At 37.8% G+C, this 14632-nt stretch overlaps 1 protein-coding gene across 5 annotated transcripts; it reads left to right on the top strand.

The window, feature by feature from the left end:
• Positions 1-1337: 1337 nt before the first annotated feature.
• Positions 1338-13188, top strand: fam133b (family with sequence similarity 133 member B). Of its 5 annotated transcripts, none has more exons than XR_005993116.1 (11): positions 1338-1488; positions 2259-2356; positions 7097-7175; positions 7860-7979; positions 8063-8095; positions 8251-8322; positions 8425-8523; positions 8643-8681; positions 8836-8925; positions 9266-10930; positions 12504-12598. XR_005993116.1 is itself a non-coding variant. In XM_041809867.1 (11 exons), exons 1-11 carry the CDS (start codon positions 1465-1467, stop codon positions 12597-12599), a joined length of 804 nt encoding a protein of 267 aa, XP_041665801.1. In that variant the 5' UTR covers positions 1338-1464; the 3' UTR covers positions 12600-13188. The 5 variants fall into 5 exon arrangements, 3 of the variants coding, with proteins under 3 accessions (XP_041665801.1, XP_041665800.1, XP_041665799.1); XR_005993115.1 differs by having other exon boundaries at positions 8640-8681; XM_041809867.1 differs by having other exon boundaries at positions 8836-8928; positions 10880-10930; positions 12504-13188.
• The last annotated feature ends 1444 nt before the right edge of the window (positions 13189-14632 follow it).

Here is a 14632-nt window from a genome sequence, read left to right as displayed (position 1 = left end):
TTTGAGATACAGAATTTTGGGTTTTCATTAACGGTTCTGAGTTGCTACTTTTGATCCCCAAGGGGCTTTATAGATAAAATATGGTTTCATTAATGTGCGATATAAACAAGATAATATAGATCTTCAACAAGGTTGTATATCATAAGGTGTTATGCATGTGTTGTGGAAGTCAAGCTTCTGGCATATTTGGGTTGCCTGCAGAAAGCTTCAACCTCCTTCTTTTGACTTGCAGTGTTTATTATTGACTCAGTCCTTGATGCTTTTTAAAATTAAACTAAGTACAATACTTCCCCCGAAATATACTTAACTAAAACTAAAAGTACAAAAACTACTTGATTACAGAAGTTTGAGTAAATGTATCTAATTACTAACATGCACTGTGACTGGCCTCTGATGCATTTAGCAGTCAAGTATCACTCAGGAACATTTGGTATTATTTTTGGCAATTAGAGCATGTGTATCTTACAGCGTACTGTATAGAAGGCCAAAGAAGACACATTTTAGCAGCATTTTGCTGTGAATTACTGTTTTGAGACAACAGAATATGCCTTATCAAGATAGATGTTAAGTAACAAACTATGCTTCAATAATATCCCAAATATCAATTTAAACAGACTGTGTAGTTTAGAGTGTAAAGTAGCTTTTTGCTTTATTTTCTGCTCTGCTGCCATCTACCTGTAGTTTACTGGATATGGCCTTGAGAGAAGCAGTGTGTGCTGGTGGCTTGACATTGGACAGTCAGAAATAATACCAAAAAACAAAGGTGTGAAGAATCCAAGTCCAGTCAAGATGGTTTTATAACAAGTGTTTGGCTAGACATATTTATTTATTTGTTTATTTGTTCATGTATTTATTTATTATATTGTGTCAAGCTCAATATATAAAGCATAAAGCATATAAAGCAAACCATGCCTTGATTTGGATTATTTATACGTCTTCAGTCTTAAATTTTTCACCCCTTTTTCAAGTAAACCTTTCCATGAGCACTTCTGCTGCCTTTTTGTTGTTTTGTTTGTTTTGACCACAAAGCTGTTGACAAGTCTGTCTTCAGCTGTCTTTTTCCCCCAAAACTCCCCAAATTCTCACAAAAACACTCCAAATCTTGTGTAAAGCCTTCCAAGAAGAGTGGCGTCTGTTATAGCTGCAAAAGGGAGCCAATTCCATGATATGGTACATGTATTTAAATACAATGTCATTAGCGGTCAGGCGGCCGAATACTTTTGTCCATACAGCGTATGCGCTGCCCTGGTGCTGCACTCTCCTTATTTTCTAGCTTTTTCGTACCCCTTACCAATTGGTGGCGCTAACTTACCATATTAGTGTTTGCTATGCACCAAACCACTCAGGAGAAGAAGAGCCGTCAGGTTCCATTGACAAAGTCTGATGTGGCTAGGTTAACGTTAGCTAGGTATCACTAATGATTTTTTTGCAGTGTTGGATTTTTCCACATTTCATTAACTTAATATGGGCAAGAGAGACAATCGAGTGGTAAGCAGATATAAAATTGAAAAAGTTAATTATGCACTGCATCACGCCAGTTCACCTAAAAGCAGTTTAGCTTATGGTTAGCTTAGCAGCTAGCCCTGGCTAGAACTGTATCCCTCCGCCGAGTGTACTGATGCTGGGCCTAGACAGTTGTCCGTAAACATGCATCAAAAAATTACTTTTAAAGATGCAGAGGTGTTTCAAAACTGCTAGTGTAAGATTTTAAGCTGAATTGCATCGTGTTGTATTCTATGAAAAAGTATGGGCTTGACCGTTGCTACTACTTTAACGTAAAGGTACAAATGCTATGATTCGCAGGCTAGCTCATAGCTGGTAATGCAATGTTTTGACGTGGTGATGTTGCGCAGTGTTTTTGATGCTGTGAAGACTATAAACAACCGTTATCATTGAGGTGGGACATAAACGCTTTCAGTTAGTCCATCTTGTGAAACTGAGATGTTTTTTAATTACATATCAAGAACATAATTTAAACTTTTTCGCATTTTTATTATGTTATCGTGCAATGTTTATTATGTACATCTACTCTACTACTGAGGATTGGATCTGCTTACTTTGTATGACGTACAATAATATTAAATGATTTTTAAAGACTTAAAATTTTAAGGATAAATGTTACATTTTATGGTTATTTTGAGGATATGTGTGTTGTTTCTAAACATGAATTTGTTTACTGAGTGCCAGTGTTTGATAATTTGGCTTTTTCAATGACCAGCATATAAACATTTAATGCTCTCCTCTGTTTGTCTTTTAAGGCTTATATTAACCCCATTGCTGCAGCACGAGCCAGAGGACCAGTACAGAACTCTGGACCAACAATACAAGATTATTTAAGCAGACCTCGGCCAACATGGTGAGGAAGGCATTGACCTCCACATAAGCCTGTCTTGACTCAGATATTTGCTCAGAGTCAATGAAAAATAAGACAGCTGTCTGTCTGATAGTGCTGCTCCCCTGGAAGCAAAGTTGTGTCTATGCTTTCCATTTTCTACAGAGATATGATGGATTCAGAAAGTATTCAGGCCCTCTTTGACTTTGTTCTATTTTATGTTGAGAGATGGCTGATCCTATAGTTGGGAAAAAAAAAAACATTTATTTGTCAATAATCTACATTCAGTACCCCATCATGACAAAGTGAAAACAGAATTTTATCATTTTTTTCACACAAAGAGAGAATAAAACTGAAATATTACATTGACACAAGTGTTCAGACCTTTTGCATAAACACTTGATATTTAGCTCAGGTTCCCACCATCTCTCTTGATCAATGCTAAGATGTTTTAACATGTTGACTGGAGTCCACCTGTTTAAAATAAATTGATTGGACATGATTTGGAAAGGTTCACAGCTGACAATACATATCAGAACAAAAACCAAGTCATGAGGTCAAAGGGACTGTCGGAAGAGCTAAGAAACATGATTGTTGACAGGCACAGATCAGGGGAAGGCTACAAAAAAAAACCTGCCGCACTGAAGGTTCCCAAGAGGACGGTTACCTACATAAACTGAGGCACAACTGAGCAGTCGGGGGGTTACTTTGTTTGGCCGGGCCCTTAGAGTTTGCATGTGAAAGCCATTTGGGCTTTTATGTGTTTTACACTGAGGAGAGGCTTCCATCTAGCCACTTTACCATAAGCCCAGATTGGTTAAGGGCTGCTGTGATGGCTTTCCTTCTGGAACTTTGCCCCATCTCCACACAGGCTCTCTGGAGCTCAGTCAGAGTGACCATCATATTTACCTCTCTCACTAAGGCCCTTCTCCCCCGATTGCTCAGTTAGGCAGGGCAGCCAACACTTGGAGTAGTCCTGGTTGTGCCAAACTTCCTCCATTTGATAGTTATGACGGCAGTTCCTTTGACCTCATGGCTTGTGGTTGCTCTGACATACAGTGCTTAACAAATTTATTAGACCACCAACCAAAGTAAGGTTTATGCCACAGCTACCCTAAATTTACTGCATTGGTAAAACCAAAATCATTTTTTATGTTTCTGCACTGGTTAATACACCAATATGTAGAAGCTCTTTAACTGAAATGATATTTTTAATGCTAAAATATAATTATTATTTTTATCCATGAATTTTCAAATTGACTGATTTACAAAAAATCTAAAAAAATAGTAAAGCACATTATTATTTCTTGATTAATATGTCAAATTAGAGTTATTTACTTGCATTCCTGAACAGAAAAATGAGTTTTAGTGGTTGAATGTTATGCTTGATTAATTTCTGACTTCTCAGAGAAGCCCAGTGAGCCAGCTCAAATTGGGGTATAAAAAGGTGAATTCAGTTTGAAATTCCTCATTCCTGTTCAAAATGGTAAAATGTGGAGACCTGACCGAAAATGAAAGAGTCTGCATTAAAGCACTTCATGATGCTGGATGGTCTCTGAGACAAATATGACAGTGGTCTAATAAATTTGTTAAGCACTGCACATGAACAGCTGTGTGGCCTTCTATAGAGAGGACCTTCTTTAGAAACTCTAATCAAGGTGTAGAAACATCTCTGCAACAATCAAGCGAAACGGAAGGAAGCTGAGCTAAATTTCAAGTGTTTTTGCAAAGGGTCTGAACATGTCTGTTTTTCATTTTTTAGAATTTGCAGAAGAAATCTGAAGTTCTGTTTTCACTTTTTCATGATGGGATACTGAGTTTAGATTAATAAGAATAAAAACACGTTTTTCAATGGTAGCATCAGGCAGCAACATAACAAAATGAATACTTTCTGAATGCATTGTTTATTGCCTTTTTGGAAAGTGATGCAAAAAGGAAGCACATTCATTATCTACCAACAGCCAGAACCAGCAACTGCCTTTTGGTCTGATATAAAATAGTGATAAAGGCTACGACTGTTGTTGGTTTGGAACCCATACATGAGGTGATGGCTTTGCACTGTATCAGATGTGTTTTACTTTTGCTCAAATAGTTGCTTGTACAATCTACAAGCCATACAGTATGACTAGTTTCAGTAGGACAGCCATAGTAGAGCATCATGATATTCCTGTTCAATGCAAAAAAGAAAAAAAAATGCATTTGTTTGCTATAACTAGGTTGAATTGGGGCTGCTTCTATCATGAATCCTACATTTCCAAACATAACGGGATTGTGAGCATTCAACATTAGTGCCAGTGCAACCAAGAAAAATGCACGTTTCTGATACAGAAGGATATGACTTGTCTGTAGCAAATGGATCCTTGGGTGCATCATTAACTTTGAGTAAATTTGTTTGTGGCGCTGGATTTCTCAAAGTAGTAAGGATGTATAAATGCACCATCAGCATTACTCCAGGAGAGGATGCTCTTATGACAGCATACCCTTGGAAAGGTACATTGTGTGGTCTCCATTAGTGCCTAAAGCTTGATTATGAATTATGCACAGAAGCTATGTCGGCCTCATCTTCAAGCCCTGTGTTTTGTGTATTTACATTTATTGTTCCTCTCATGAATGATTAACATTCAATCTTTTAGCTAGAAATTTACTTCCCATAAGAAAAGGCCTCTCCAGACACGTTGCAGAAGATCAATGTGATAGAGGAGTTATACAGATGTGTGTTGGCTGGTTGAATATTTTTTTATCCTGCATTTCATACAGATACCTTAATCAGATTGTTTTGCCTACCTTAAATATCCTTCTTATCTGAATAAGCCTCTATATTCCAATGAAATTATCTTTAATCCAAACAGAAGAGGACCCATTTTCTTCACTGTCTGCTGCACTTCACTGCCCATGTGAAATTTGTCAAAGCAAATAAGACAAAGCATGACACATTTTTAAGGCTGCCTGTTTCATTTGTTACAGTGATGTAATTTATTTTAATGACAACAGTTTTTAAAAAAATACAACCTTGATTCATTAATTGAAGTTCTGAAATATAAAGGCCACTTATCCATTTATTTCCTGTGTCCCTTTTTTGATTGAATTAGGGGTAAATGATTTCCGATATGCAGATATTTAAAGATAATTTTATCCTTTACTGATATCAATACCAATATTTAACTGTAGTTCAGATCTAAAACTTAAGTCCCTAAAAACACAATCTAAAATTTGAGGATGAAAAAAACAACAAAAAACAGTTTCTAGTAATTCTAACAGACTTTAAAGCAGTGATACTCAACCCGCAGCTCTCAAGCCACATGTGGCTCTTCAGCAACCAGTTGCAGCTCTTTTAAGGCTTACGTTGGAGGAAAAAAAACCTCCTAAAAAGCTTTATGAAGGTAAACACTGTCATCAGTAAAGATTTATTGTAAGTCACATCGATAAATCTGTTACCCACACAGAGAAGACAGGCTTTAACTACCACATTTAAATGAAAATATTTTAAAATCCATATATTATTACCGTCAGGTGCACTCGACGGAGGAGCATGTCTAAGAGCAGAGGAAGTCCACCAGTGTTGTGGACTTCCTATGCCCTCATTATAACTATTTTCGTCGGTCACTTCCTGCCGATGCTCTCTCACAGTTGTATTTTGTTATGATTATGCTGATACATGTCATCATCAGCAGGCCCAACAAACACGGATCACATGTTGAGATAGCCTAATAACTAGTGAAAGTTGTCCAAACTTGGGTGTTTTATTTTAACTTTAATGTACTTCTGATAATAAATATGGTCAAAAGAGCAGAATAGGGTGCCTGGGAGAGCTGCAGTTGTGAGGCAGGACTGGTTACAGTCATTTGGAGGCCTAGGGCAATGACTAATATGAGGCCCCTCCCCCTTTAGCTAAAAAATTGATCATGTGTGAATAAAACCAGAACACATCTCTTTTATACTTATAAAGCCTAGAACAATAGTAAATTTCCCATTGTGAGATTACCCATGAAATAATCTTCCCATGATACCCCATGAAATACTCAAATGTCCAGCCATAATTCATCATCTCTTTAAAAGGCATTAGAGGAAAAGTCTTAAATGCACATCCAACCAAGGTGGGCAGCTACTAAGCCAAAAATGAGACAAAGAATGAACAGAAAAACATCAGTGTGTGAGATGTTTGAAAAGCATCTCATAGCTTAAACTCAGCACCTTCTAATATCTTAAGAAATCTTCAGGCCAGGTGGAACTCGTGTAACACTGGTGTCGGGCCAAAGACTTGTAGCTCCAAAATCACCTCTTTTTAGGGTGTGAAAAAAATAAACATCTTTTGACATTTTTTATTGCCTTAAAATTGGTTAAAACCCACTGACAGATGTAAAGGGTGGCCAATAGCACTGATTTATAAAAACAAATTAAAATCGTGAAAAATTGAGATACAAATTTTTGGCCCGACGTCAGCAATAAATGAAATAAATGTTAATTATCAGTGACGTATTGTTTCTTCTGAAACTATACGGACATTTTTATGTAGCCTATTGCATCCCATTTAACCTCACAATAATCCACAAACTCACTTTCATTTCATTTCCACTGTGGCTTAACTGATCTATGATCTGCCTCACATCACCAGCCTATCCAGACAGATATTTCACTTTTTAAGGTAATATCTGCAGATACTGATATTATGCCGATAAATCCCTTTTTTACAGTTGGTGTGGGAAACTGGTTGAAAAACCTCATATTCTAATTTGTATTGTCACTGATTCATTGTCTCTTCCTCAGGGAGGAGTTAAAGGAGCAGCTGGAGAAGAAGAAGAAGGGCTCCAGAGCTCTGGCTGACTTTGAAGACAAAATGAACGATGTAAGTTTAGATAATGTAGACCAGTGGTTCAAAACTGGTGAATGCCAGGACCTGCCACCTCCTGAAGGAGAAATAGCCAAATCTGTTCCTTCTAGACCTTGAACACTTGATATAACAGCAAGAAAAGACAAATAAGTCATTTTTAATAAAGCACATCTTTACAGAAGTGCTGGGCAGACATGCATGAGCACATTTTATTTTACTCTGTTTATGTGATAACTTGTCAATTTGGTCATTTTCTAGAGATTTTAAGTAATTGAATCATTATCATGGTAAAACAAGCTGTAACTCAAGATAAAATGAATAAGTCATGATCTGGAGAAAACAACCAAGATTGACTAATTTTCACATGAAACAGGCAGATGAAATAAATGGACAAATGCCCACTTATCTACTACATTTTTTAAAATACTTTTTTGCAACAAAAATGTTTCCAGGCACACATTTGCGGTCAAACAAGCACAGCTCTGAGGCCCACTTTTGGGTCCTGACCCTGAGCCACCAGTTGAGAACCACTGATGCAAACTGACATTTGGACTTTTAACAGCTTGTTTATTCACATGATATGAGTTGAGTCTCGAGGAATGTTTAGGTTCTATAGCTATAAACTTTTAATATTTGTTAAAATTGGCCTCGTAAGCAGTTTGCAAAATAGAAGATTGATGTTTTTTTGCTTTTTTTCAGAGATGGAAAAAAGAACTGGCGAAGAACAGAGAGAAGCTCTTAGGAGGGAGTGAAAAAGACAAAGATAAAGACAAAAAGATCACAGACAAGGAGAAGGAGGAGAAGAAAGAAAAAAAAGAAGTAAGATACCACTCTGTCATCAGACATTTTAATGATCTTACTTGTACAACTTTGCTAATTTTGACTTTTATGTGTTTGTTTAGAAAAAGAAGAAAGAGAAGAAGAAATCCAGCAGGGTGAGGACAGACCTCCAGTCATGATGCAGCCACACACGCACACAATCTGTCCTTAGATGGTCTCTTATTGAACTGTTGACTGTGTTCTTCCCTTTTCAAAATAAGTGAATAACCTCAAGTCTAATGAACCCTGCTTTCATTGTGTTTTGGTCAAGCATTCTTCATCTTCCTCCTCCTCATCGAGTTCTGATTCTTCCAGCAGCTCCTCCTCAGAGTCTGAAGACGATGTAAGTTATCATGTTTACTTCATCGGGTCTATGATCCCTAAAAAAAAATCACATATTTACAAGCACTACAGTGAGTGATCGTCTTTTTTTCTGCATGTTCAGGATGAAAAGAAGAATGTGAAGAAGAAGCGGAAGAGAAGGAAGTCATCGGTCAGGAGAGCATCAGACAGCTCAGAGGAAGAATCTGATGCTGATAGCAAGGTTTCTATCTTTTTTTAAACAATGCAGCTGGCTTGTTTTAGCACACTTAAAATATTCCTTTTTAATTATTTATTAAAATGCTTGTGATGAGTCTAAATGTTGTTTTCATTCCCAAGAAGAAGAAGAAAAAAATCAAGGAAGAAGTGGACAAAGACAAGGTGACTGATTGATGGTGTTCATACACATGAAGTGTTTTAAACTATAAAGTTGTTACATTTCTTTTCTCCTCTTGGCTCATTTAAAGCTAGGTAATACATCTTTAATTCCAGGTATTAAAAAATGATGTTCTCATCCAAATCTTTTGTTAATTAGGATGACAAGAGCCGCAAAAGAAAAAAGAAGGCCGAGCGAAGCTATAAAGACTCTACTTCCGAGTCATCTGCAGACTCTGAAGGGGAAGAGGTAGTAAGTATTATTCGTTTTAGACTTTTTACAAGAGGTTTGACTCTTTTCTTTTCAGGACAGTTCAACAGACTATGATCTGATTCACTGATTATTGATTAAATATAAAACTCTTCGGTCCAATTCTCTTCAAACCGATGCAAATTGATTCTCTTTAAAACCTTCCCTTAAGAAATGAGATGCCACTTGATTGCTGTTCATCATCACACATTTCTGATAAACAGTGTGTCATCAGATGTAATCGCTGTGAAACAATCAGAATATGACATGCTCTGCATCACTGTGTGTGCTGCTCTCTCTACCTGAATCGCCTAGTGCTGCGTGTCTTTCAATCTGTCAGCTGCGTGCTCCCGCTGAATCGTTCTCAGGCATGCAAGCGTGCGCGATGCCAACGGATCAGCAAGATCCTGGTCGAATGAGAGCTTATCAACCAACCAACCGACTGGAAGGTGTCGGCCTTAGTAACACACCTAGCCACCTAAGGAGCTCTAGCACTGATGTAATTCTTTTGGTAAGGTAAAAAGTCAGTGTGAGTCTTGGAAAATTGAAGACACTGAGCAAGAGCATGTAGGACAGCTAAGTGGAAGACCCCCCACTAAACTGATTGATAACATTAAAGTCGCAGCATCGACTCATTCTTGTGACATTTTTACTGATCCAGGGTTCCACAGACTGAGCGTTTGGATCTTTGATGTAAAGATCAGTTACTGATTGATATAGGTTTATCTCTTCACCACAAGTTCTTATGTAATTTACTACTTTAAATATTTCCTCATTCGACACAATTTTAATCAGTGAAGCAGTCTTCTTTGTTCCTCTTTTATGTCTCTGTTCCTTTTTTATTATTCAAATGTATGAGACAAGATATAACAGTCAAATGGATGGATAGTTTTATTTAATTTCTACGCTGTTTTTGACTCAAAACAACAGACCGTGGATTATTCTTACTCTCAGTTCTCCCTGTATGCTCATGTTCTGTCACTCTCTCACTCTACCAACTTATGTAAGGTTCTCTTCTTCATTGAGAGTCTTATTCATGATAATAAATGGAAATTATTTCTCATTCAGTCTCCACTGCTACTTCAACTCCTTTTTACCATTTGCAGGAATTCTTTGATCAAACGCGGTCTAAATCAGGAGCAGGGTTGTGACCTCATGGTAACCCTTGGATTGACAGGCACTGCAAGTTCAACTCGGGCCACATTTAAGGTTGCATGAGACGGACTTCTCTCTCTGATAGAGAGAGATTAAGTCAGAGGCCATTTCTCAATTCTACCTCGTTGGCACTAGGCCTTGTTTTGGAGTGACTTTGTAGCACTTTTGGAAAGGAGACAACCTGTTTACAAAGTGGACACCATTATCATTTTTAAAATCAGCTTAATGCAGGTGACTCAAAAATTGTTTTATAAGCTTCTCACTGTCAAAAAAGATGTATAATTCATTAGCACATTTAAGTGTCAACATAAAACATATTCAAACCCATATTTGTGCATAAATACTTGCAGAGATATGGCCTCCTTTCAACTCACAAAAAAAAGGTGACAGTGTTGCCTTTAAAAAAATGTCCTTTACCACAGGAGCTATTGCTCTATACTGAAGTCCCCTCTTTGATAGTTAAAGATTGCATTCAAAGCTTTGTGAAACAAGTTACGGGGCTCCACACAGGATATTGTCCTGTGTTTTAATCTTCAGTTACTTTAATCTGTAGTGGATAGAGGTGCTGCCTCAGTAGTTCTCATAAATGTAAAACCTTTTGGTTCATAAAGATGACTCTATAAAGAGGGTTTAACGTATATTTCTTAAACCTGCATACTGCCGCAGTTGTATACCTGTGAAGAAATAAAAAATTGTGAAATTGTGGGAGAGATTGTTGCAAAAAGGGAATTTTTTTCAACAGTTTGGACCTCAAGACTTCTCTTTTCCATGTTCTCATTTGAGCTTTTCTTCCCTACAGGCTGAGGCCAAGAAGAAAAAGAGAAGTAGTGAAGAAAAGGAGAAAATTACAGTGAGTAATTAGTTTTTATTTTAGAGTTACACCTCATAAATAAGATGTTAGTTTCATTAAGCTTTCAGAGATAGATATTAATGTGATAACTATTGCAAACATAAATCTCAAGTATGCATAATATAGTAGATATAGTTAATTTTGAGTTTGTTAATGTGTTTAAATATGTTGATATTTTAACGATAATTTGCGTCAAAGTGTACCAAACTTTAGTAAGGGAAACATCAACTATAAAATATGGTGTATAAATGCACTTTTAATACACTTTTTTATCTAAAGAGTGGGCTGTGGCTTTTTATACTGATAAAAACAATATACCAGTATAAAGTGCTGAGACACATAGCATCATTACAGCAAGTGTGTTTAACACGATTGCAATCATGTGGCTGCTTTACCCGGCATGGAGGTGATCAGTATTGCAATTTACTTAGTCCTGCAGACTGCCTAGCCTTTTGTGTCTCATAGCCAGATAAAGGGAGACAAGAGTCTAGAGGAGTCTCGTACTGAGCTAAGAGGCTAGCTGAGCCTCTTTAGCATATCACTAGCCTCATAATGTAATTGCCTACGTCATTGTTTTGGCCACATAGTGATATCTGCCTAACTCTACTCTCCTAATGCTGCTGATTCATTGTGCCTTATTTTCTGAAAACCTTAAAATATGACTTAGGCAATTATACTATGAGGATAACAACGTAAAAAATCCTCATTTTGGCAAGTACATGCTTTTAATTGAAGCGCTGACGTACCATCAACTGAATAAATCTTGAGGGGTAGGAGACTGAATGATAATTTGCCATTCATAAATGAGCCTTTTCTAGAAAGCTGCTCTAAAGCCATGATAGTGTGATAATAACAGTGCATGTATAGAAAACGGGAGTATATTAGGCAGTACGTCATTAAGTAAACCTTGTAGAAAGGTGGTTTGACAGAAAACACTCCTCAGTAAGGACAACATGCGACAGGTGGAGGAGGGAATGTCAACTTCCGGGCTAAGTCTGTCACAACAGTTACTGCAGGCTTAGAACTCAACTACCACGCTATAGCTGGTAGATAAGCAAAAAAAAGATGGTACTAAAAGAACGACACAGCTGCACAGAAACTGTAGTTGGTGGACATTGCTGAGCAATATCAATGTGTCACACTGGAGGACAGTTTAAACATGATTTTCCTCCAAAAAAGGGAAAACAACAGACTGCAGCTTATACAGGGGTGCAGCTTATTTTCAACTTTAAAGTGTCTCACAAGACGGACGCTTAGATGAGGAGTGCTTTTTGCAATAAACCTTCTCCACACAGTCTTAATTTGATTTCACACAAAATATTAAGTGAATATTTTTCTGAAATTTTGTCACTGTGCAGTTGTTTGTAATTTTTGGTCCAGTGTGCCTGGGACTTCACTGTATTTTGCCTTGGTACTTAAGCAGGCATTGTTATTTTTTGATTTCTATTAGAATCCCATAAAAGCCTCCTAAGACACTGGTGTTCCAAAGCTGATTAGCTGATTAAGGACTTCATGAAGACATTGAACAGAACTTGTAGAGCTGTAAGTCACATGTTTTTTTTTATTCACACAGGACAAATCAAAGAAGAAGAGGAAAAAGAAGCACAAAAAACACGGCAGGAAAAAGAAAAAGAAGACGGCGTCACATTCAGACTCTGAGCTCGACTAATGACCGTGGCATTACGGTCCTCATCGTCCTGACTGTCACTAGTAGTGTTATTTTTGCCTTTGACTTAAAAACTTCCTCCCATCCAGCCTGACACCTACACATTAACAATGCTGGAGTTAGGTGAGTGAGGTAAAACTGAGGGGAGGTCTCCACCCCTCAAAGCAGCAACAACTGGTACATATTTTATGGGGGGTTTTTTGTTTTGTTTTTTTTTTTCTTTTTATCACCATGCTTTTTTAGATGATGATGAATGATGTCCACATTTTTTATTTCCCTGGCTCATCTCAGAGGTTTCACTGTGACCGGCACCTTCAGAATGCTGGCCCTCTCTCTGGTGACTGCTTCATACCCGACATCTTGCATTTCTAGTTTTTAGATGAGGCTGTTGTGCTCGTGCCTGCACTCATGCATGTAGACCTTATCTGCCGTCTTGCCAGCCTCATATTGAAGTTGGATTTATGATAAATGTGAGCTCCGTGGTCACAGACACTTAAACAAGGGATAACTGTTCTGTTAGAAGAATTGTTACACTGCATTGTAAATGTGTAAACAGTGGGAATTCATGAATAAAGTATTGTTTTAGCCTTTATAGCCGTTACTTAACAACCCTTATTGCGAGTCTTACTGGTGTTTTACTTCCGTTCACACTAACTGACATCACCTAATGAATTTGCTTCTACAGCTACCGAAAGCACTGTTTTATTTCCAAATCCTTACAGTTAAACTTCTGCATTGTAACTTCCTTAAGATTAGCATTCCTGTAAATCAAAGTGCAATAAGAGGACAACCAGCCTAGTTCTTCATTATCACATGCTCTATTATGGTCCCTTTCACTTCTCAGATATCTCTTAATTAGAGCGAGAACTACCACTGGTAATAGACCAGTTTTGAAAGAGCGCTTGGATCGTATTACTTTAGTAAAATAAATTCTGCAATACCATCAGTCTCTGCTGCAAGCAAAGATTATCTATGCAGATATTCATCCAAGTACTGCAGGCCTATAGAAATGACAAAACATCAACAAATGAAGATGCATTTTAAGCAGTTATAGGACTGACCTTCAAAATTTGCAGGTGGTTTCATCTAAAAGTATCTGTCATAACTCCATATATATATTAACTTATTTTGAAGCAACTCCTGATTTAAAGAAATTAACTAGAGTCGTGAATCATGAAGAATTTATAATTTTTTGTCAAATGTCTGAAAAATAAACTGAAATATCACACTGACATTTGTATTCAGACCTTTTGCTACAACACTTGAATTTTAGCCACACTGTTTTAGCCACAGCCTTCCATTTCTCTGGATCGTTGCTGAAATGTTTCTGCACCTTGACTGGAGTCCACTTGTGGTAAATTAAATTGGTTGGACATGATTTGGAAAGGCACATACCTCTCTATAGAAGGCCTCAAAGCTGACAATGCATATCAGAGAAAAACCTGAGCCATGAGGTCAAAGGAACTGCCTGCAGAGCTCAGAGACGGTTGTTGCAAAAATAATTCTGCTATACTGAAAGTTTGCAATGGCATAGTGGCCTCCATAATTCTCAGCTGAAAGAAGTCTGGCACAACCTGGACTCTTCCAAGAGCTGGTTGACCAGCCAAGCTGAGCAATTATGGGAGAAGTGCCTCAGTGAGAGGGGTGACCAAGAACCCCATAGCCATGCTGACTGAGCTCCAGAGATCCTGTGTGGAGATGGGACAAAGTTCCAGAAGGACAACCATCATCGCAGCCCTCCACTGATTTCAACTTTATGGCAGAGTGGCTACATGGAAGCCTCTCCACACTGCAAAACGCATGAAAGCCCACCTGGAGTTTGAAAGAAGCAGCTGAAGGACTCTCAGACCGTGAAAAACAAGATTCTCTGGCCTGATGAAACCCAGCTTGAACTGTTTGGCCTCAGTTCTAAACATTATGTCCAGAGGAAACCAGACACTGCTCATCACCTGCCCAGTACCATCCTAACAGTGGAGCATGGTGGTGGCAGCATCGTGCTGTGGGGGGTATTTTTCAGCAGACTGGGCAGCGTTGAA

Source organism: Cheilinus undulatus, linkage group 16, assembly GCF_018320785.1.
Source record: "Cheilinus undulatus linkage group 16, ASM1832078v1, whole genome shotgun sequence".
Classification (NCBI taxonomy): domain Eukaryota; kingdom Metazoa; phylum Chordata; class Actinopteri; order Labriformes; family Labridae; genus Cheilinus; species Cheilinus undulatus.
The sequence above is the reverse complement of the archived record's forward strand: the minus strand, read 5'-3'. Positions and strand labels throughout refer to the sequence as shown.